The sequence below is a fragment of the Elephas maximus genome, chromosome 22, assembly GCF_024166365.1.
Source record: "Elephas maximus indicus isolate mEleMax1 chromosome 22, mEleMax1 primary haplotype, whole genome shotgun sequence".
In the NCBI taxonomy this organism is placed as follows: domain Eukaryota; kingdom Metazoa; phylum Chordata; class Mammalia; order Proboscidea; family Elephantidae; genus Elephas; species Elephas maximus.
Genome location: NC_064840.1, coordinates 52,412,791 through 52,436,808, shown reverse-complemented (window position 1 = coordinate 52,436,808; position 24,018 = coordinate 52,412,791). Strand labels below are relative to the sequence as shown.

Sequence of the window (24,018 nt, the reverse complement as noted above, 5' to 3'; positions counted from 1 at the left end):
AACCAAAAGGGAAGAACACACTTGGCATTTCTGAAGCTGAAAACACTGAAAAAATTTAAGCCTGGAGTTGCAATTTTGAAGGATTCTATGGGCAAAATATTGAATGATGCAGGAAGTATCAAAAGCAGATGAAAGGAATGTATAAAGCCACTGTGCCAAAAAGAATTGGTTGATGTTCAGCCATTTCAGGAGACAGCATATAATCAAGAACCAATGGTACTGAAAGATGTCCAAGCTTCATTGAAGAGATTGGCAAAACATGAGGCTCCAGGAATTAACAAAATACCATCTGAGATATTTCAACAAATGAATACAGTGCTGGAGGTGCTTACTGGTCTGTGCCAAGAAACTTGGAAGATAGCGACCTGGCCAACCAACTGGAAGAGATCCATATTTGTGCTCATTCCAAAGAAAGGTGATCCAACAGAATGTGGAGGTTATCAAACGATATCATTAACATCACACAAGTAAAATTTTGCTTAAGATAATTCAAAAGCAGTTGCAGAAGTATATCAACAGAGAACTGCCAGAAATTCAAGCTGGATTCAGACATCATTGCTGATGTCAGATGGATCCTGGCTGAAAGCAGAGAATACCAGAAAGATGTTTACCTGTGTTTTATTGACTATGCATAGGCATTCGACTGTGTGGATCATAACAAATTATGAATAACATTGGGAAGAATGGGAATTCCAGAACACTTGTGTTCATGTGGAACCTGTACATAGATCAAGAGGTAGTTGTTTGAACAGAGCAAGGGCATACTGCATGTTCTAAAAATAAAAAAAGGTGGACTATATGAATAAGAATATGGCATCAGGATTGGTGGAAGACTCATTAACAACCTGTGATATGCAGGTGACACAACCTTGCTTGCTGAAAAGTGAAGAGGACTTGAAACACTTACTGATGAAGATCAAAGACTATAGGCTTCAGTATGGATTGCAGCTCAACATAAAGAAAACAAAAATTCTTACAATTGGACCAATAAGCAACATTGTGATAAATGGAGAAAATTATGAAATTGTCAAGAGTTTCATTTTACTTGGATGCAGAACAAACACCCATGAAAACAACAGTCAGGAAATCAAACAACGTATTGCATTGGGTAAATCTGCTGCAAAAGACCTCTTTAGAGTGTTGAAAAGCAAAGATGTCCCTTAATGGACTAAAGTGTGCCTGACCAAAGCCATGGTGTTTTCAGTCGCCTTATATGCATGCAAAAGCTGGACAGTGAATAAGGAAGGCCAAAGAAGAATTGATGCCTTTGAACTATGATGTTGATGAAGAATATTGAATATACCACTGGCTGCTAGATGAACGAACAGGTCTGTCTTGGAAAAAATACAGCTAGAGTGCTTCTTGGAAGCAAGGATGGCAAGACTTCATCTCACGTACTTTGGACATGTTGTCAGGAGAGACCAGTCCCTGGAGAAGGACATCATGCTTGGTAAAGTAGAGGGTCAGAGAAAAAGAGGAAGACCCTCAACGAGATGGATAGACACAGTGACTGCAACAATGCAATTGCGAGGATGGTGCAGGACCAGGCAGTGTTTCGTTCTGTTGTTAATAGGGTCATTGTGAGTCGGAACTGACTTGTCAGCACCCAACAAGAACAACAATAATTTTATGTTTAACTTTTAGGTTAACTACCCAATTGTGTTCCTAAGAGGCTGTACCATTTTACATTCCCATCAGCAATGTATGAGAGTCCCTGTTTTTCCACATTCTCACCAACATATGTTATTGTCTCTTATTTATTATAGTCATTCTAGTGGGTGCGAAATGATATCTCACTGTAGATTTAATTTGGATTTTCCTAATGACTGATTGGGAAAACCTGGTGGTGTAGTGGTTAAGTGCTATGGCTGCTAACCAAGAGGTCGGCAGTTTGAATCCACCAGGAGCTCCTGGGGAACTCTACGGGGGCAGTTCTACTCTGTCCTACAGGGTCACTATGAGTCGGAATCGACTCGATGGCGGTGGGTTTAATGACTGATGGTGTAGAGTATCTTTTCATGTGCTTGCTAGCTATTCATACCTCTTCTTTGGTGAAATATCTGTTCATATTTTTTGCTGATTTTTGACTGGGTTGTTTGTCCTCTTATTGTTCAACCTAATATGTTTTGTGATTGTTTGTTTGTTTTTGTGAGCTCATATTTACTGGCACTTTTATGTGTGAGTTTTTGGGGCCTGGTTGAGGGCATTTCTCCTGGGAGGATTTGTATTGACCTATTCTGAGGCCAGACAGTGTTTCTTTCTGTTGTACATGCTAGCTATGAGTTGGAACAGACTTGACAGCACCTAACAACAACTGCTGGGAATCCAGAGGTACTAGAGACATAAACCAAAACCAAAACAAACAAAAAAACCCTAAACCCATTGCCAGCAAGGCTATTCCGACTCATAGTGACCGTATGGGACAGAGTAGAACTGCCCCATAGGGTTTCCCAGGAGTGGTTGGTGGATTTGAACTGCTGACTTTCTAAACATAGGTCCACTTTAAATGAAATCCTCCCTGTCATTTCTAGGCTAAGCCAGTAGTGTGATTTTCTGCCTTTTATATGGGGTTGCTATGAGTCAGAATTGATTCGACAGTAACGGGTTTTTTGGTTTTATCTTGCTGTGACTCTGGTGACCTTATCTTCTGAACAAATAAATCAGGATGTAAGGTCAGAATGGAAGTACTTATGGGGACAAATAGCCAGAGTATTTGAAGTCATGACTGCCTGGGAAAAATTCAGATTGTATCATGATGGGTCTATCTTCATGGCCAAGTGGACAGAATTTGGTGGTGTGACTTTTTCGAATTAAAAAAATCTGTAGTTTACTTTAACATACTTCAGTTTAGACAGCATGATACGTGTGCGCTAATTTTAATCGGTTCTCTAGGGCTAACTAACAATTGAAGTAGCCTAATGTTGTTCTTGGAAACCCTGGTGGGGTAGTGGTTAAGTGCTACGGCTGCCAACCAAAGGGTTGGCAGTTTGAATCCATCAGGTGCTCCTTGGAAACTATGGGACAGTTCTACTCTGTCCTATAGGGTCACTATGAGACGGAACTGACTCAACGGCACTGGGTTTGGTTTTTTCGGCTTACTGTTGTTCTTGTTAGTTGCCATGGAGTCAGCCCCGACACATGGCAACCCCATATACAACAGAATGCCTCGTTCTGCATCATTCCTATGATCGCTAGTATGCTTGAGCCCATTGTTGCAGTCACTGTGTATTTTGAGTGCCTTCCAACCTGCTGTGTTCATCTTCCAGCATACTTCCAGGATACTGTATCAGACTGTATTCTGGTGTGATCCACACAGTTTTTTTGGCTAATTTTTAGAGGTAGATTGCCAGGCCTTTCTTCCTAGTCTCTCTTAGTCTGGAAGCTCTGCTGAAACCTGTAGACCATGGGTGACCCAGCTGGTATTTGAAATACCTGTGGCATAGCTTCCAACATCACAACAACACACAAGCCACCTTAGCAAGATAAATTGACAGACAGGTGGTAGAAGTATCCTACTAGGGAATATAAACTCCAGGAGAGGTTGATTAGCTTTTGAAAGATTCTAAGCAGATGCCCATAATTCAAAAGCTCCAACCATTGTTATCTTCAGTCAACACCAAGAATATATGGGTTATCCTTTGGTTAAATAAGTGGTATTCGTGATGTATGCATTGGCTAGAACTACGAGAGGTCACCTATTCTTGCATGAACAGGTTATAGGAAACTCTTTGGATAAAGAATAGTATATGGATATAGTATACTCTTTGGAGTGGTGCTCTTAGTTTAGATTCCAAAAGAGACCCGTGTTCAGAACATTATCTGAGAATGTTTTGCTTTACTCTGACTAGAAGGTTTGTGGAATCTTGCCCCTAAAATATTTTTTAATCTCTACTGAATGAATCTTTCATAAAAGGTTTGGGCAGAGCATCTAAAAGAACAGGTAGTTGGGATGTCATCAAAGTTACGGAACAGTTTAAATGACTGTTATTAAATGTACTTGCTACTACTAAATGTTTTCCTGTGTGGCAGAATTCTAACAATTGTTTTTTATTATAACTTAGCATTGTAATATTGCACAGTAGAAAGACTGTGGGGTAGAAGACTTCACAATGCTACAGTGTTATGTTAAACAACCTTTACAAACAGGGCAGGGGCATGCTGCCAATTAGATTCCTGCCTTGAAGGTCATCCTGCTGCTCCAATAATTTTCAGACTGTGTTCTGATTTGGGAAGGAGAGAAGGAGGGTCCTTGAGTGTATGGATTAAAGCAAGGCATGGGATAGTTGAGGCTTGGGAAAGGTAAGGTCAACCCTTCTTCAGCCCTAGTTCCATGCAGAGCATTTGGATGTCTCTATAGCACTGATCTCAGATCCACTCCTCTTTCATCTGAGAGTGAAGGCCCCCCAAAACTAGACCTCAACCACCTCCTAAAACCTTGGTGAGAGGAGGCAAGGGGGAGCCGTTATCTGCCAAAAAGGTTGGGGGGGGGAGAATCTTTATTTCTTGGGGGAAAGTATTCTGTAATTGCAGTATTAACTGCTCTTTTTTGGCTCACAGATTTAGGCATTAATAAATAATAACAGTAACAACAAAAACAAACAACAACAAAAAACCCATTGCCATTGAGTCAATTCTGATTCATAGTCACCCTATAGGACAGAGTAGAACTGCCCCCATAGGGTTTCCAAGGAGTGCCTGGTGGGTTTGAACTGCCGACCTTTTGGTCAGCAGCTGTAGTTCTTAACCACTAGGTCACCAGGACAGTAACAACAGGCAACATTTACTGTGGTTCATCTTACTCTCCTTGTGCGAAATATCTCATTTAATTTCCATAAAACTCTATGAATAGGTACTTTCGTAAAAAAATTTTTTATAGTATTTTAGGTGAAAGTTTACAGAGTAAATTAGTTTTTCTCTTACAAATTTATACACAATTTTTTTTTATGACATTGGTTGCAATCCCTGCAACTGTCAGTACTCCTCCCCTTCCCCTTTCCACCCTGAGTTCTCTGTGTCCATTCGTCCAGCTTTCCTGTCCTTTCCTGCCTTCATGTCTTTGCTTTTGGGCAGGTGTTGCCCATTTGGTCTCATATACTTGATTGAACTGAGAAGCATGTCCCTCACTTGTGTTATTGTTTGTTTTATAGGCTAATCTTTGGCTGAAAGGTATAAGAAAGGCTTCAGTTCTGAGTTAGCAGGGTGTCCAGGGGGCCATAGTCTCAGGAATTTCTCCAGTCTCTGTCAGACCAGTAAGTCTGGTGCTTTTTATGAATTTGAATTTTGTTCTAGATTTTTGTCCTGCTCTCTCTGGGACCCTCTATTGTGATCCCTGCCAGACCTATATGGTGGTGGTAGCTGGGCACCGTCTAATTCTTCTGGGCACAGGTTTGTGGAGGCTCTGGTTATGTGGTCCCTTAGTCCTTTGGACTAAGGTTTTCCTTGCATCTTTGGTTTTCTTCATTCTCCTTTGCTCTGAAGATGTATTTTAGATAGCCACTCCCAAGTTTTTAGGACCCCAGACACTAGTCACCAAAGTAGGATGTAGAATATATTCTTTATGAACTATGTTATGGCAGCCAATCTAGATGTTCCCCAAGACCATGGTTCCAGCCCTCAGCCCCAGTAACTGGGTCCCTCAATGTGTTTGGGTGTGTCTAGCAAGCTTCTGTGACTTTCCTTGGTCCAGTTGTGCTGCCTTCCCATATATTGTGTGTTGTCTTTCTGAATGGGTACTTTTATCCCTATGTTATATGTAAGAAAACTGAGGTTACATAGTTTGAACATCAACTCAAGCTTACTTTGTACTATTGACCACCCATATTCCTATATCCCCTAAGGGAGTGGGGGGGGGGATGGGGCAAATCAATTTCAGCATGAGCATGTACGCTAAATCCATTTACAGGAGCTGTCCATAGGGAGTTATCCACAGGGAGTCAGGAGCTCGAAAACTTAACACATTTTAATCCCCAATGCTCACTTACAACTTGTAGAGTCCATTTTGAATACTCCTTTAGCGTGGACTCCTCCGTAGAATAAGGCTGCTAAAACTAGTTCGCTTTTTGCGGATAACCCAATGAGATGGCTGGATATTGTGAGCAGCGCACCTTCGACCAATGGGTTCAGCCCGTGGCCCGCCCACGAGGGGACCGGAAATTGGGGTCCGGAGCAGGTGGGTTATTCTGCGTGGCGGGTGGGCAGTACGCAGTTTTCGCCTCTGGCCTGGCGGGGTCAGCGAGGACCGAGTGGGGGTGAGTGGATGGGACTCTGGCATGGCAGGCCTGGCAGGCCGCAGTCACTTGAGCGTGGCCTGGGGTGGGCTTCAGCTCGGCACGTGGCGACTAGCCCCTCCCGCTGAGGGAGGTCACGTGGGCCCTGGGGAGGCAGGGGCGAGGGGAGGCGGGGAAGTCGTTATTTGAGGCCGGCTGTGTGCAGGGCCGCGGGCCCCGGAAAGGTGGGAAGGCTGTGGTCGGTTGAGGGAGGCACCCTGGAGAGGTTTCAGTGGACGGAAGGAGTGGGCAGGGCCCTCCGCAGAGCTGTGGGTTTTGAGAGAGGTACTTTTCTCTCCAGTGACGGAGGGGTGGGATTTGCCCACCGGGCCTCCTTTCTGGTTAGGGCCTCTGTTGTATTGCCCCAGCCCGGGTTCACCTCGAGAGGGGGAGAAGGAAGGCCTGTCCGGGTCGGGGAACCTTTCTTGTAGGATCTTGCAGTCAGCCACGTGTCTGCTCAAAAGCCGCAGAGAAAGTCCATAGAAAAGGAGGAGTTTCTGGAGGAGGGGCATGGAGCTGTAAAAGTGGTGATGGGGGTGAGAAAGGGGCGGAGAAAGAGAATTCAAAACCCTGTAATCGTTAGTCGATGCAGCACCTCTAGGTGCACTAGTTAGGTAGCTGGGTGTATGGATTCATCGGATGAGGTTGGGGAGGTGTGAGCAGAGTCCAGGCTAACTGAAAAGGAACTTTAGCGATTAAGGGAGAAAACCGTTGTAGCCTTTGAGAAAGGGGGGCATATCCTGCCATTATAGTGTAAAAGAGGATAATTTAGTTCAAAAAATTTTGCCAATTTTCCTGAACTATCACCGCCTATATTGTTGACTTATGAAATGTATGTAAATCTTTTTTTTAAATTTTTAGTATACATAGCCTGACTTTTCTGTAGTTAATACTTACGTTTTCAAACGATAACAAGAGATTTTTCAGTTAGGGGAGCCCCTTAAAGAGGGAGTTCTGAAATCTGTAGGTTATCAGTTGATACTGAAGAAGCTTGGTGGGCCTGGGATGGGGAGGCAGGGCAGGGAGAGCATCATCCCTGGTTACCTGGGAAGAGCACGATGTGAAGTGTAACCTGGGAGACACAGCAGGCCTTGTAGACTCAGAGCAGAAAAGGTCTGTACCTGGAGACTGTAGTTCTCGTGGAGTTTGAAAGAAGGTTTTCTGGAAAGAAATTGAATAGACTTAGAGAACCAACTGAAGAGATCAAGGGGATGGAATACTTTAATGTAATACCCACTGCCATCGAGTCAATTCTGACTCATGGCGACCCTATAGGACAGAGTAGAACTGCCCCATAGAGTTTCCAAGGAGCACATGGGCTGGAAAAAAGAATTAGAACTCTGGTATAAAACTCACTGCCATTGAGTCGATTGCAACTCACAGCGACCTCATAGGACAGAGTAGAACTGTGTCATAGGGTTTCCAGGGAGAGCCTGGTAGATTGGAAATGCCAACCTTTTGGTTAGCAGCTATAGCACTTAACCACTGCGCCACCAGGGCTCCCTGGTACAGAAGAACCCAACCCAGTACCCAGTACCGTCGAGTGGTATAGAAGAGAGAGGCAAAAAACAAAACACCCACCTAGTGGATGATAACTAAATATTTATCGTGAGCGTGTATTTATCATATACATATGTTAACTGTAAACTTGTTTACAAACCAAAGGATTATTTACACACATAAAGAGGGCCTCCTGCAATAAATACTTACCTTACAGGACTTGGTTCTCTGTGAGAAGCTGTTAGGGTGGAAGATAAACGAACTAAATTTAAGAAGGGTTTGGCCCTCTAATGGATTGCTAAAGAAGGGTGCTTAGGATACTTAAGGGGCAAATAGAAGTGAATGTGTTAGAGGAGGCTGATTGGGTGGGGCAGGGCTGGCAGGAAGTCAGTTATTTCAGGCTGGGTGTGTGGGAGGAACACAGGACTTCTAAAAGGTGGGAAGGCTGTGGTCAGTTGAGGGCAGGACTCAGGAGGGGGTCTTAGTGGCTGTGAGTGTTATTTGGACAGAAATAGTGGGTCAGATCACTGGTCTGACTCCAAATGGGGGCCTATCTATGGATAATAGTGCCTAGGGCGATTAGTGTTAAATTGTTGAATGATCTCTCACAACTGGCATGGAAACTGTCCTGGGCAACAGAAACTGCTCGTTGGCTCCCCACCTCAAGTGGTGCCCAGGGCATGAGTCCGACCTTGGCGGGGAGACCCACCCTAGATAGGCCTCTCCCAAAGTAACTTTTTTGTTTGTGCTTTGTGAGTCTGCCTTGACGTTAAAGAAGAACAACTGGGAATCTTTAATCTTTCATAAAATGCTGGCAGGTAATTAACCAGAACAGGATCGACGCCAGCGTCCTCTGCAGCCTTTCAATGGATCCTGTTCGACCGCCATTCAGGGGCCTTTCTCCTATCCACCCATCTCAGTATGTACGGATGCCAGGCTCCTGGGCACAAGCTCCTAAACACTTGGACTCAGCTCTGGGCAGGGCAGGACCTGCAGGCAGAGGCAGTGTATTTGGAAAACCAGAGGAACCAAGCCCACAGAATGGTTCAGCACAAAAGGTAAAAACACTTCTGGATGTGTAGTAGCAGCATACATCTTACCTGCTCGATAATGCAGTGGTGGATTTGAATGTGCTTAGAAAACTGTGAAGCCCTATACAAAAACAAGGGTTGAGGGTTTTTTCCCCCTTCTAACAAGTAGCGGCATCTTCTGGACATGAAGTATTTCAAACCCTAAGGCTGACAGTCTGGAAAAAGTGCCTTAAAAAAGAATGTTAGTTGGACTGAATCCTTTTCTAGCTTTAATACATACGTATATGCTAGATGGATTTAAAGATACAGTCTCTCGCTCTCTTCTGAGTGTTTAGATTTTAGATTTGGTTAGAAGCGGTTCCTGCCTCTGATGCAATAATTGTTAGACTGGTTCCTTTGGAAAGGCCCAAATTTTAAAGAAAAAGAGAATCTTCAGCTGTTGCTGCTGCTGTGTGCACACTTGCATGTGTCCACGATCTTAATCTCCTAATTATGTAGGAATTTTAAGAACAGTGTTTGTCTATTATGAATAAACCTTAAAAAAGATTCGGAAAATACAGAAACTACTTAATAATGCAGTTATGGACATTTTAAGTAGAGCTGAGAATGTAATATGTATTTTTTAATATAATTTTATTTGTGCTTTAAGTGAAAGTTTACAAATCAAGTCAGTCTCTCACACAAAAACCCATATACACCTTGCTACACACTCCTAATTACTCTCCCCCTAATGAGACAGCCCACTCTCTCCCTCCACTGCCTAATTTCATGTCCATTTCTTCAGCTTCTAACCCCCTCCACCCTCTCATCTCTCCTCCAGGCAGGAAATGCCAGCATAGTCTCAAGTGTCCACCTGATCAAGAAGCTCATTCCTCACCAGCATCCCTCTCCAACCCATTGTCCAGTCCAATCCATGTCTGAAGAGTTGGCTTCGGGAGTGGTTCCTGTCCTGGGCCAACAGAAGGTCAGGGGGCCATGACCACCGGGGCCTTCTAGTCTCAGTCAGACCATTAAGTGTGGTCTTATGAGAATTTGGGATGTGCATCCCACTGCTCTCCTGCTCCCTCAGGGGTTCTCTGTTGTGTTCCCTGTTAGGGCAGCCATCAGTTGTAGCCAGGCACCATCTAGCTCTTCTGGTCTCAGGATGATGTAGTCTCTGGTTCATGTGGCCCTTTCTGTCTCTTGGGCTTGTAATCGCCTTGTGTCCTTGGTGTTCTTCGTTCTTTGATCCAGGTGGGTTGAGACCAGTTGATGCATCTTAGATGGCTGCTTGCTAGCGTTTAAGACCCCAGATGCCACTCTTCAAAGTGGGATGCAGAATGTTTTGTTAATAGATATTATTATGCCAATTGACTTAGATGTCCCCTGAAACCATGGTCCCCAACCCCTGCACCTGCTATGCTGGCCTTCGAAGCATTCAGCTTATTCATGAAACTTATTTGCTTTTGGTTTTAGTCCAGTTGTGCTGACCTCCCCTGTATTGTGTGCTGTCTTTCCCTTCACCTAAAGTAGTTCTTATCAACTATCTAATTAGTGGATGTGCCTCTCCTACCCTCCCTCTCTCCCCACTCTTGTAACCACAAAGGAATGTTTTCTTCTCAGTTTAAACTGTTTCTCAAGTTCTTATAATAGTGGCCTTATACAATATTTGTCCTTTTGCAGCTGACAAATTTCACTCAGCATAATGTCTTCCAGGTTCCTGCATGTTATGAAATGTTTCACAGATTCCTCACTGTTCTTCATCAATGCGTAGTATTCCATTGTATGAATATACCATAATTTATTTATCCATTCATCCGTTGATGGGCACCTTGGTTGCTTCCATGTTTTTGCTATTGTAAACAGTGCTTCAGTAAACGTGGGTGTGCATATATCTGTTTGTGTAAAGGCTCTTACTTCTCTAGGATATATTCCAAGGAGTGGGATTGCTGGATTGGATGGTAATTCTATTTCTAGCGTTTTAAGGAAGCTCCAAATCAATTTCCAAAGTGGTTGTACCATTTGACATTCCCACCGCCAGTGTATAAGTGTTGCAATCTCTCCACAGGCTCTCCAACATTTATTATTTTGTGTTTTTTGGATTAATGCCAGCCTTGGAATGAGATGAAATATCATTGAAGTTTTGATCTGCATTTCTCTAATGGCTAATGATCGTGAACATTTCCTCATATATCTGTTAGCTACCCGAATGCCTTCTTTAGTGAAGTGTCTATTCATATCTTTTGCCCATTTTTAAATTGGGTTATTTGTATTTTGTAGTTGAGTTTTTACAGTATCATGTAGATTTTAGAGATCAGGTGCTGAACAGAAACGTCATAGCTAAAAAGTTTTTCCCAGTCTGTAGGTAGTCTTTTTAGTCTTTTGGTGAAGTCTTTGGATGAGCATAAGTGTTTGATTTTTAGGAGCTCCCAGTTATCTAGTTTTCCTTCTGCATTCTTAATAATGTTTTGTATACTGTTTATGCCATGTATTAGGGCTCCTAACGTTGTCCCTATTTTTTCTTCCATGAAGTTTATTGTTTTAGATTTTATATTTAGGTCTTTGACCCATTTTGAGTTAGTTTTTGTGCGTGGAGTGAGGTATGGGTCTTGTTTCCTTTTTTTTGCAGATGGATATCCAGTTATGCCAGCACCATTTGTTAAAGGACTGTCTTTTCCCCATTTAACTGTTTTGGGGCCTTTGTCAAATATCAACTGCTCATATGTGGATGGATTTGTGTCTGGATTCTCAATTCTGTTCCATTGGTCCATGTATCTGTTTTTGTACCAGTACCAGGCTGTTTTGATTACTGTGGCAGTATAATAGGTTCTAAAATCAGGTAAAGTAAGTCCTCCCACTTTGTTCTTCTTTTTCAGTAATGCCTTATTTATTCGGGGTTTCTTTCCCTTCCATATGAAGTTGGTGATTTGTTTCTCTATCTCATTAAAGAATGTCGTTGGGATTTGGATTGGAATTGCATTAAATGTATAGATCGCTTTTGGTAGAATAGACATTTTTATAATGTTAAGTCTTCCTATCCATGAGCAAGGTATGTTTTTCCACTTACGTAAGTCTCTTTTGGTTTCTTGCAGAAGTGTACTGTAGTTTTCTTTGTATAAGTCTTTTACATCTCTGGTAAGATTTATTCGAAGTATTTTATCTTCTTGGGGGCTACTGTAAATGGCATTGATTTGGTGATTTCCTCACCGATGTTCTTTTTGTTGGTGTAGAGGAATCCAACTGATTTTTGTATGTTTATCTTGTATCCCAGAGCTGTGCTGAACTCTTCTGTTAAGTTTCAGTAGCTTTCTGGAGGATCCCTTAGGGTTTTCTGTGTATAAGATCATGTCATCTGCAAATAGAGATACTTTTACTTCTTCTTTGCCAATCTGGATGCCCTTTATTTCTTTGTCTAGCCTAATTGCTCTGGCTAGGACCTCCAACACAATGTTGAATAAGAACGGTGATAAAGGTCATCCTTGTCTGGTTCTCGATTTCAGTGGGAATGCTTACAGGCTCTCTCCATTTAGGGTGATGTTGGCTGTTCGCTTTTTATAAATGCCCTATATTATGTTGAGGAATTTTCCTTCTATTCCTATTTTGCTGAGAGTCTTTATGATGAATGGGTGTTGAACTTTGTCAAATGCCTTTTTTGCATCAATTGATAAAATCATGTGATTCTTGTCTTTTGTTTTATTTATGTGATGGATTACATTATTGTTTTTCTAATGTTGAACCATCCCTGCATACCTGGTATGAATCCCACTTGGTCATGGTGAATTATTTTTTTGATATGTTGTTGAATTCTATTGGCTAGAATTTTGTTGAGGATTTTTGCATCTACGTTCATGAGGGATATAGGTCTATAATTTTCTTGTGGCGTCTTTAACTGGTTTTGGTATCAGGGATATGGTGGCTTCATAGAATGAGTTAGGTAGTATTCCATCCTTTTCTATGCTTTGAAATACCTTTAGTAGTAGTGGTGTTAACTCTTCTCTGAAAGTTTGGTAGATCTCTGCAGTGAAGCCGTCCGGACCAGTGCTTTTTTTGTTGGGAGTTTTTTGATTATGTTTTCAATCTCTTCTTTTGTTATGGGTCTAGTTAGTTGTTCTACCTCTGTTTGTGTTAGTTTGGGTAGGTAGTGTGTTTCTAGGAATTCATCTATTTCTTCTAGGTTTTCAAATTTGTTTGAGTACAGTTTTTCATAGTAATCTGGTATGATTCTTTTAATTTCTTTTGGGTCTGTTGTAATAGCGCCCATCTCATTTCTTATTTGGGTTGTTTGCTTCCTCTCCTGGTTTTTTTTTTTTTTGTCAGTTTGGCCAGTGGTTTAGCAATTTTGTTGATTTTTTTCAAAAAACCAGCTTTTGGTCTTGTTAATTCTTCGAATTGTTTTTCTGTTTTCTATTTCATTTAGTTCAGCTCTAATTTTTATTATTTTCTTCTGGTGCCTGTGGGTTTCTTTTGTTGCTTTCTTTCTATTTGTTCAAGTTGTTGGGATAATTCTTTGATTTTGGCCCTTTCTTCTTCTTGGATGTGTGCATTTATTGATATAAATTGGCCGCTGAGCACCGCTTTTGCTGTGTCCCAAAGGTTCTGATAGGAAGTGTTTTCATTCTCACTGGATTCTCTGAATTTCTTTATTCCATCCTTAATGTCTTCTATAATCCAGTCTTTTTTGAGCAGGGTATTGTTCATTTTCCAAGTGTCTGACTTCTTCTCCCGTTATTAATTTCCACTTCTATGGCGTTATGGTCAGAGAAGATGCTTTGTAATATTTCAATGTTTTGGATCCTGCTAAGGCTTGCTTTATGTCCTAATACGTGGTCTATTCTAGAGAATGTTCCATATGCACTAGAAAAGAAAGTATAGTTGGTTGCTGTTGGGTGGAGTGTTCTGTATATGTCTACGAGGTCAAGTTGGTTGATTGTGGCATTTAGATCTTCTGTGTCTTTATCGAGCTTCTTTCTGGATGTTCTGTCCTTCACCGAAAGTGGTGTGTTGAAGTCTCCTACTATTATTGTGGAGCTGTCTATCTCACTTTTCAATGCTGAAAGAGTTTGTTTTATGTATCTTGCTTTCCTGTCATTGGGTGCATGAATATTTAATATGGTTATATCTTCTTGGTGTATTGTCCCTTTAATCATTACATAGTGTCCTTCCTTATCCTTTCTGATGGATTTAACTTTAAAGTCTATTTTGTCAGAAATTAATATTGCCACTCCTGCTCGTTTTTGATTGTTGTTTGCTTGATACATTTTTTTCCATCCATTGAGTTTTAGTTTGTGCCTCTAAGTCTAAGGTGTGTCTCTTATAGGCGGCATATAGACGGATCTTGTTTTTTAATCCATTCTGCCACTCTCTGTCTCTTTATTGGTGCATTTAGTCCATTTACATTCAGGGTAGTTATGGATAGGTATGAATTTAGTGCTATCATTTTGATGTGTGTTGTTGATAGTTTCTTTTTCCCACTTAATTTTATGTGCTGAGTAGATTTTTTCTTATACATGGTGGTTTCCTCATATTTGTTGTTGATTTTGTTTCTGCTGAGTCTCTGTTTTTCCCTTGTATTTTATTTTGATGAGTAGGACAGTTTGTCTTCTTTGTGGTTACCTTATTATTTACCCCTATTTTTCTAAATTTAAATCTAACTTCTATTTCTTTATTTTGCCGTATCTTTCTCTCCATACGGAAGATGTATGATTACATTTCTTAGTCCCTCTTTATTATTTTAATGTTGTCTTCTTTTATATAATAACATTGCTGTTACCCTGTTTTAGGCTTTTTCTTAAATTTTTATAATCTTTGTTTTTTTGGATTTTCTTGTCTGGGTTGACTTTTGGTTGCTCTGCCCAATTTTCTAGTCTTGGGTTGATATCCGATGTTATTGATTTTCTAACCAAAGAACTCCCTTTAGTATTGTAGTTTTGGTTTGGTTTTTACGAATTCCCTTAACTTGTGTTTATCTGGAAATGTCTTAATTTCACTTTCCTATTTAAGAGACAGTTTTGCTGGATATATGATTCTTGGCAGGCAATTTTTTTCCTTCAGTTTTTTAAATATGTCATCCCATTGCCTTCTTGCCTGCATGGTTTCTGCCGAGTAGTCCGAGCTTGTCCTTATTGGCTTTGCTTTGTAGATGACTTTTCGTTTATCCCTCAGTGCTCTTACAATTCTTTATCTTTGGTTTTGGCAAGTTTGATTATAATATGTTTTGGTGACTGTTTTCAGATCACCTTGTGTGGAGTTCAATGAGCATCTTGGATAGATACCTTCTCACCTTTCACAATATCAGGGAAGTTTTCTGCCAACAAATCTTGAACAATTTTCTCTGTTTTTTCTGTTATCCCTCCCTGTTCTGGTACTCCAGGCACTTGTAGGTTATTTCTCTTGATAGAGTCCCACATGATTCTTAAGGTTTCCTAATTTTTAAAAAATTCTTTTATCTGATTTTTCTTCAGATATATTAGTGCCAAGTGATTTATCCCTCACGTGTCTGTCAGTTTGTCATACTGTGGGGGCTTGTGTGTTGCTGTGATGCTGGAAGCTATGCCGCCAGTATTCAGATACCAGCAGGGGGGTCACCCATGGAGGACAGGTTTCAGCTGAGCTTACAGACTAAGACTGACTAGGAAGAAGGACCCGGCAGTCTACTTCTGAAAAGCATTAGCCAGTGAAAACCTTATGAATAGCAGCGGAACATTGTCTGATATAGTGCTGGAAGATGAGCCCCCCAGTTTGGAAGGCACTCAAAAGATGACTGGGGAAGAGCTGCCTCCTCAAAGTAGAGTCGACCTTAATGACGTGGATGGAGTAAAGCTTTCGGGACCTTCATTCGCTGATGTGGCGCGACTCAAAATGAGAAGAAACAGCTGCAAACATCCATTAATAATCGGAACCTGGAATGTATGAAGTATGAATCTAGGAAAATTGGAAATTGTCAAAAATGAAATGGAACACATAAACCTCAATATCCTAGGCATCAGTGAGCTGAAATGGACTGGTATTGGCCATTTTGAATCAGACAATGATATAGTCTACTATGCTGGGAATGACAACTCAAAGAGGAATGGTGTTGCATTTGTCGCCAAAAAGAACGTTTCAAGATCTATCCTGAAGTACAACGCTATCAGTGATAGGATAATATCCATATGCCTACAAGGAAGACCAGTTAATACGACTATAATTCAAATTTATGCACCAACCACTAGGGCCAAAGATGAAGAAATAGAAGTTTTTTATCAGCTGCCACAATCTGAAATTGATCGAACATGCAATCAAGATGCATTGATACTTACTGGCGATTGGAATGCAAAAGTTGGAAACAAAGAAGAAGGATCAGCAGTTGGAAAATATGGTCTTGGTGATAGAAACAATGCCGGAGATCGAATGATAGAATTTTGCAAGACCAACGACTTCTTCATTGCAAATACCTTCTTTCACCAACATAAACGGCGACTGTGCACATGGACCTCGCCAGATGGAACACACAGAAATCAAATTGACTACATCTGTGGAAAGAGATGATGGAAAAACTCAATATCATCAGTCAGAACAAGGCCAGGGGCCGACTGTGGAACAGACCATCAATTGCTCATATGCAAGTTCAAGCTGAAAAGGAAGAAAATCAGAGCAAGTCCACGAGAGCCAAAATATGACCTTGAGTACATCCCACCTGAATTTAGAGACCATCTCAAGAATAGATTTAACGCATTGAACACTAGTGACCGAAGACCAGACGAGTTGTGGAATGACATCAAGAACATCATCCATGAAGACAGCAAGAGGTCACCGAAAAGACAGGAAAGAAAAGACCAAGGTGGATGTCAGAGTAGACTCTGAACCTTGCTCTTGAGCGTCAAGCAGCTAAAGCAAAAGGAAGAATTGATGAAGTAAAAGAACTGAACAGAAGATTTCAAAGGGCTTTTCGAGAAGACAAAGTATTATGACATGTGCAAAGAGCTGGAGGTGGAAAACCAAAAGGGAAGAACAGGCTCGGTGTTTCTCAAGCTGAAAGAACTGAAGAGAAAATTCAAGCCTCGAGTTGCAATAGTGAAGGATTCCATGTGGAAAATATTAAATGACGCAGGAAGCATCAAAAGAAGATGGAAGGAGTACCCAGAGTCATTATACCAAAAAGAATTAGTTGATATTCAACCATTTCAACAGGTGGCATATGATCAGGAACCGATGGTACTGAAGGAAGAAGTCCAAGCTGCTCTGAAGGCATTGGTAAAAAACAAGGCTCCAGGAATTAATGGAATATCAATTGAGGTGTTTCAACAAACAGATGTAGTGCTGGAGGTGCTCACTTGTCTATGCCAAGGAATATGGAAGATAGCTTCCTATCCAACTGACTGGAAGAGATCCATATTTATTCTTATTCCTAAGAAAGGTGATCCAACTGAATGTGGAAATTATAGAACAACATCATTAATATCACATGCAAGCAAAATTTTGCTGAAGATCATTCAAAAACGGCTGCAGCAGTATATTGACAGGGAACTGTCAGAAATTCAGGCCAGTTTCAGAAGAGGATGTGGAACCAGGGATATCATCGCTGATGTCAGATGGATCCTGGCTGAAAGCAGAGAATACCAGAAGGATGTTAACCTGTGTTTTATTGACTATGCAAAGGCATTCAACTGTATGGATCATAACAAATTATGGATAACATTGTGAAGAAAGGGAATTCCAGAACACTTAACTGTGCTCCTGAGGAACCTTTACATAGATCAAGAGGCAGTTGTTTGGACAGAACAAGGGGATACTGATTGGTTTAAAGTTAGGAAAGGCGTGCGTCAGGGTTGTATCCGTTCACCGTATCTATTTAATCTGTATGTTGAACAAATAATCCGAGAAGCTGGACCATATGAAGAAGAACGAGGCATCAGGATTGAAGGAAGACTCGTTAACAACCTGCATTATGCAGATGACACAACCTTGCTTGCTGAAAGTGAAGATCACAGCCTTCAGTATGGATTATACTTCAACATAAAGAAAACAGAAATCCTCACAAGTGGACCAATGAGCAACATCATGATAAATGGAGAAAAGATTGAAGTTGTCAAGGATTTCATTTTACTTGGATCCACAATCAACAGCCATGGAAGCAGCAGTCAAGAAGTGAAAAGATGCATTGCATTGGGCAAATCTGCTGCAAAGGACCTCTTCAAAGCATTGAAGAGCGAAGATGTTACCCTGAAGACTAAGATGCGCTTGACCCAAGCTATGGTATTTTCAGGCTCATCATATGCATATAAAAGCTGGACAGTGAATAAGGAAGACCAAAGAAGAGTTGTCGCCTTTAAATTGTGGTGTTGGCGAAGAATATTAAATATATCATGGACTGCCAAAAGAACGAACAAATCTGTCTTGGAAGAAGTGTGTCCAGAATGCTCCTTAGAGGCAAGGATGGTGAGACTGCGTCTTACATACTTTGGACATGTTGTCAGGAGGGATCAGTCCCTGGAGAAGGACATCATGCTTGGCAGAGTACAGGGTCAGTGGAAAAGAGGAAGACCCTCAACTAAGTGGACTGACACAGTGGCTGCAACAATGGGCTCAAGCATAGCAACGATTTTAAGGATGGTGCAGGACCAGGCAGTGTTTCGTCCTGTTGTGCATGGGGTCGCTATGAGTCGGAACTGACTCGACGGCACCTGACAACAACAACAACAAGTGATTGTCTTTGAGTTCAGAAATCCTAGCTTCTACTTCCTCAATTCTGCTTCTCTGACTTTCTGTTGAGTTGTCTAATTCTGTAATTTTATTGTTAATCTTCTGAATTTCTTATTGCTGTCTGTCTGTGGATTTTTCCAGGTTATTAAACTTTTCATTATGTTCCTGAATAATCTTTCTAATTTCTTCAGTTGCTTTATCTGTGTGTTTTTGGCTTGTTCTGTGTATTGCCTCATTTCCTTGCCGATGTCTTGAGGGGTTCTGTATGTTAAACTTTTGTATTCTGGCTCCGGTAATTCCAGGAATGCACTTTCACCTAGAAGATCCCTGGATTCTTGTTTTGAGAGCCTGTTGAAGTGATCATGGTCTGTTTCTTTATGTGACTTGGTATTGAGTGTTGTCTCTGGGCCATCTATAAGTTATTGTATTAGTTTATGCTTGCTTACTGTGTTGTAGCTGCTTGCTTTGTTTTGTTTTGGTATACCCCTATGGGTTGCTTGAGTGAGCTAGCTTGATTATTTTTGCCTTTGGAGCTCTGGTGTCCTGTCCCCAGCTGGCTAGAGCTGTTATCAGGTATATCAGTTTAGGAGTCCATTCAGTTTTCTTGTATGAATTCAGCTCAGGTTTCCAGGTAGCTGATATCAAGTGTGTGGTACAGGTCTGTCCTACAGTCTTAGAGGGGCAGGGGTGATTGGCGTATATACTGGTATCTGATTGCAGCAGGGGGTCACACTCTGAACAAGGCGGGGGGCTGAGAACCGACCCCCGAGTGTCTCTGAGGAAAACGTGTTCCTCTTCCCTAGAGCGTGCTGGTGGGTGGGTTCTGCAGATGAACCATGGGCACCCAGAGTTTTTGGTTGTAAGGACTGGGAGGTACCAGTTGTCTTTGGATCCCTTTCACGAGCTGGGTGACCTGAGTGGAGCTGCCAGTCCTTAGGTCCCTGATGTGGGTAGGCGAGGACCTTGTTTAATAGGCAAAGCAATGTTGAACGTCAAACACCCACCTCTCCACTGCACAGCTGAAATGGTTGGAGTTTGCCAACAAGTGCCTGTTCTCCCCAAAAGAGGCCCACACAGGTCCATGCAGAAGGGAAAGGTGCTCAAGGTCCACAGACGGTTTATGTCTGGACAGGAGCCGCTTCTGTCCTGAGCTCCCCCGGTTAATGGAGCCAGCAAATTATCTTTTCCCCCCAGTTGCAAATTTTTTCCTTCCCCAAAGCTGGGAGGACGGCTCCAGGTGCTCAACAGGGCCTGTCTCAGGCCCAAGGATTCAGCCGCTGAAGCCGGCTTGGGGGTGGGGGGGCGCGGTAAAGTATACACAAGTACTTAGCTTTTGCCAAGAGCACGTTCTCCTCAGGTTCTGGAGGTGTGAGTGGGCTGCGTGGCTGGCTGCTTCTCCCTGAGGAAACTATAGCCGAGCCCTAGTACCAGCCCGCTGCCGCCACCACTGCTACCGCCGATCTGGGAAGGGTGCCTGAGGGCTCCCCGCAATTCAGGTCCGGTAACTCCTCTCCACTTCTGAACGGCCTCTTCCTCCCTACGCCCCTCAGTTCCTTGTCTAAGCTTGCCTTTCATACTAAGGGCTCCCAGATTGTTACAAATATACTCGTTTCCCTTGTTTTTTTTGGGTCTTTGTTGTAAAGAGGGCTCGCCAGACGTATCTGTCTATGCCGCCATCTTGGCTCCTCGAAATGTAACGTTTTGTAAAAAGAAAAATCTATGACAGTGATCTTGTATTTTTACTCAGATGAATTGCTTAGTATTTGTGGCTTTTGTCTTATTCATGTGACAGCTCTAAGTGGTATGGTAGCAGTGTGCTTTCAAGACTGCTACCAGGAAGCAGTAGCAGGTCTTGTTGGAGGTCGTTTAAAAAAAAAAAAAAAACCTAAATCCTCTGGTATCCTTAAATGACCAGTGTTTTTGAAAATTTATTGACCAGTACACTTGCTCCCTCTTACTTTGGGGGTACAAGAAATAAACTAGAAAAATAGAAAAGTTAATTTTGTTCTGTTACATTCTTTTATAATGTACATCAAATCACGGACTTTTAACCATAGCTATTTATGCTTAGCAGCCCTGGTGGCACAGTGGCTAAGCGCTTGGCTGCTGATTGAAGGGTCAGCAGTTCAAACCCAGCAGCTGCTCTGTGGTAGAAAGATGTGGCAGTCTGCTTCTGTAAAGATTACAGCCTTGGAATCCCTGTGGGGCAGTTCTACTCTGTCCTGTAGGGTCACTATGAGTCAGAATTGACTTGATGTCAACAGGTATGGTTTGGTATCTATGTTTAAACACGTAATGACATGGCTATAAGTATTTTATAAGCTATTTTTAACCCTCATAACATTTATAGGGTTCGAAGATGATTTTTATTGTTTACCAGGACTTTAAGAAAGCCACCAGTGTTCCTGGGGTTTTAAATTATATCTTAGAATAATTTTGTTCTTTGACTTTCCACAGGAATCTGTGGGTTTAGTCTCCATGTTCCGGGGACTAGGCCTGGAAACTGTGTCCCATACCCCTCTGTTACGAGAAATGCCTCCTTTAGGTAAGTGAAAAACTAACCTGAGAAATATGGTGGTATGTATGATTGCTTTATTCTTAAATTCATAATGTGTATCTTCAGAAAATTACTTTGGAACATGTTCATCTTATAATTATAGCTGACGTTTGGCTCTTCCATCCAGGTAGAGGCATTTTTGGCCGAGGCTTGTCTGCTAATATGGTGCGCAAGGACAAAGAAGAACCTCATCCCACTTCTCCAGATCCATCAGTGTTGGCAGGTGGGGATAGCACGTTGGCAGAGGCCACCATTGGTTGGAATAGGTGGGTAAAGTTACCTTCTCAGGTAACCACCATATTCAGATGGTATATCTGTGTAAGTCAAAGGAGAAACTCTGAGAAGGGTTGCATGTTTTTATGTTAAAGAATGGACATTTTCCAAGACGCAAGGTAATTATGAGCCCAAGAGATAGAAAGGTTCACAGAATCAGAGACTACATCAGCCTGAGACCAGAAGAACTAGATGGTGCCTGGCTACAACTGATGACTGCCCCGACAGGGAACACAAGAGAGAATCCCTGAGGGAACAGGAGAGCAATGGGATGCAGTCCTCAAATTCTTATAAAAAGACTAGACTTAATGGTCTGACTGAGACTAGAGGGATCCTAGAAGTCATAGTGTCTGGACCTTCTGTTGGCCCAAGAGTGGGACCATTCCCAAAGCCAACTCATCAGACAGGAATTGGACTGGACTATGGGTTTATAAGGTAGAAAAAGATACTGGTGGGGAGTGAGCTTCATGGCTCAAGTAGACACAGACTATATGGGCAGCTGCTGTCTGGAGGGGAGATGAGAAGGCAGAGGGGGACAAAAGCTGGCTGAATGGATGTGGGGAATACAGGGTGGAGGGAAAGAATGTGCTGTCTCGTTAAGGGGAGAGAAACTGGGAGCATATAGCAACGTGTATATAAGTTTTTGTATGAAAGACTGACTTGATTTGTAAACTTCACCTAAAGCACAATTTAAAAAAAGGAAGACTGATCTTTGCCTCTATTTGCAACATTTCAGAATGCTTGGAAGAGGAAGTTCAGATATTTCTTTATTACCATTGGGAAGAGCAGCTGGGGGGCTAGGCCGGGGAGTATACAGACCTCCCAGTGCACTCAGCCTGACTTCCCGGGACCCACCAGAGTTGTCTTCATCGCCACCTCTGCCCCAGTCCTCACTACACTCTCCAGATCGCCCTCCAGCTGTGGCTGTCGAACACAAGGAGAAGTAAGTCAGGAGCACTGCTATCTCTGGTTAATCATTGCTGTCCTGGGTAGCCTCTGTGTTTTGGCTCGTGTGTAGTGCTGTAAACAGTGTTTCTCTTGTCTCTTAAGTCCTCCTTAGGTGCTAGGTACTGCAGGGTTTTTTCCCTCAGTGGGGAGATTGTCAAGCAGGAGGGACAATTGCTGACTAAGTGAAATGGGGTTAACAGTATATATAATGTATACCAGAGAGTAGGGTCATTGCTTTTCATTTCCTTTCCAGTGCAGACATAGGCAGTTCTTTGTCATGTACAAGATAAGGAAATTGTTTAGAAAAAATATTGTGCAGCTCATCTTTCTTTATAGAATTGTGTCTTGTGAGTTAGCTGACCTAGCTTATTGCAGGGATAGTACTAGGACAAGTAAGGTGACTTTGCTTCTCCAATTAGACATTGCTAAGAATTTCTCTTCTAGCCTCCAGAGCTTGCTTTTGCTTGTCTTAATTTTTCGTTTGTGTAGCTTTAAGCCAAGTGTGAAGTGTTATTGTTTTCCCCAGGCTTTATTTTGTATGTGCGTGTTTTTTTGTTTTCGTTTTGTTTTTTTGTTCTTGTCATGTGTGGGTGCTTTTGTTTTTAATTTTTGTTTTCCAGAGAGCTTTTTGTGAAGCAAGGATCAAAAGGAAAACCTCAATCTTTGGGACTGAACCTCATCAAAATACAGTGTTATAATGAAGCAGTTTATCAATATCATGTGGCTTTCAGGTATTCATAGCATCTTCTCTCTATATTGCTTACTGCTTAGAGAACAGTAATGACGTAATTTTCCTGGAATAACTGAATATTGTTCTGGATAATTCCTGATTATCCCCTCCCCCTAATAATGCATGTACTCATATCTTTGAAATAAGTTTAACTTTAAAAACATACTTACTTATATTACCAGTTCAGAAGTTTATTCCTGAGGCCAGAACTGTGTTTTCTGTGAGGTTAATGAAGCTTAGGGAGGCAGTGGTGGGGGTTCAGTGGTAGAATTCTCGCCTCCTGTTGTGCCTCATGTGCAGCCACCCCCCATTTGTCGGTGGACATCTGCATGCTGCTGTGATGCTGAACAGGTTATCCATGGAGCTTATAGACTTAAGACAGACTAGGAAGAAAGGCCTGGTGATCTACTTCTGAAAATCAGCCAATAAAAACCCTATGGCACACAATGGTCCATTCTGCAGCCAGTCATGGGAATGACGTAGGGCCACGCAGCATTTCATTCAGTTGTGCATGGGGTCACCGTGATTTGGGGGCAACTCAGAGGCAGGTATCAATAGCAGTGAAGCTTAAGTTCAGGGCCCTTTACTTACATACACCACTTTAACTAAATTTGTATAAGTAACTTTGTATTACTTTTCTTAAGGCGAGCCCCCCAAGTTGTATAAGATCCACACCCCACAAAACCAGGACCCTCACCTGCGTGAGTCATCAAACCAACATTTGATGTCTCCACAGAGGGAATCTAGGGTTAAATTCAAGGGTGAGAAAATCAGGGAAAATAATTTTGTATCAATAAATACAAGATTTATCTTACTTTTTTTAGATTAAGGATTTATATTGTTTGTGTTCTCTTTTAAGATCTTAGGGTAGTCACTAGCTAGAGGCTATTAGCCGAAATTATAAAAATGAATATTTTAAAATACCTGTGGAGAAAATGAGAAGATGGAAGCTATTTTGAAGGACATTTATTAATTGGTGGTACGAGAGGAAGAAGTGGAGTGAAGGAGCGAGGAAAGGAACAGTTGGGGGGAAACCCTTGAGCACAGGCTATA

At 41.9% G+C, this 24,018-nt stretch overlaps 1 protein-coding gene across 2 annotated transcripts in view; it reads left to right on the top strand.

Moving 5' to 3' along the window:
• Positions 1–8,632: 8,632 nt before the first annotated feature.
• Positions 8,633–24,018, top strand: part of PIWIL2 (piwi like RNA-mediated gene silencing 2) — a 78,971-nt gene continuing 63,585 nt past the window's right edge. For both annotated transcript variants that reach the window (XM_049865968.1, XM_049865967.1), the window contains exons 1-5: positions 8,633–8,824; positions 20,915–21,002; positions 21,142–21,280; positions 22,024–22,230; positions 22,856–22,966. In XM_049865968.1, coding sequence (XP_049721925.1) covers positions 8,633–8,824; positions 20,915–21,002; positions 21,142–21,280; positions 22,024–22,230; positions 22,856–22,966 — 737 coding nt within the window. The remainder of the gene's footprint in view (positions 8,825–20,914; positions 21,003–21,141; positions 21,281–22,023; positions 22,231–22,855; positions 22,967–24,018) is intronic.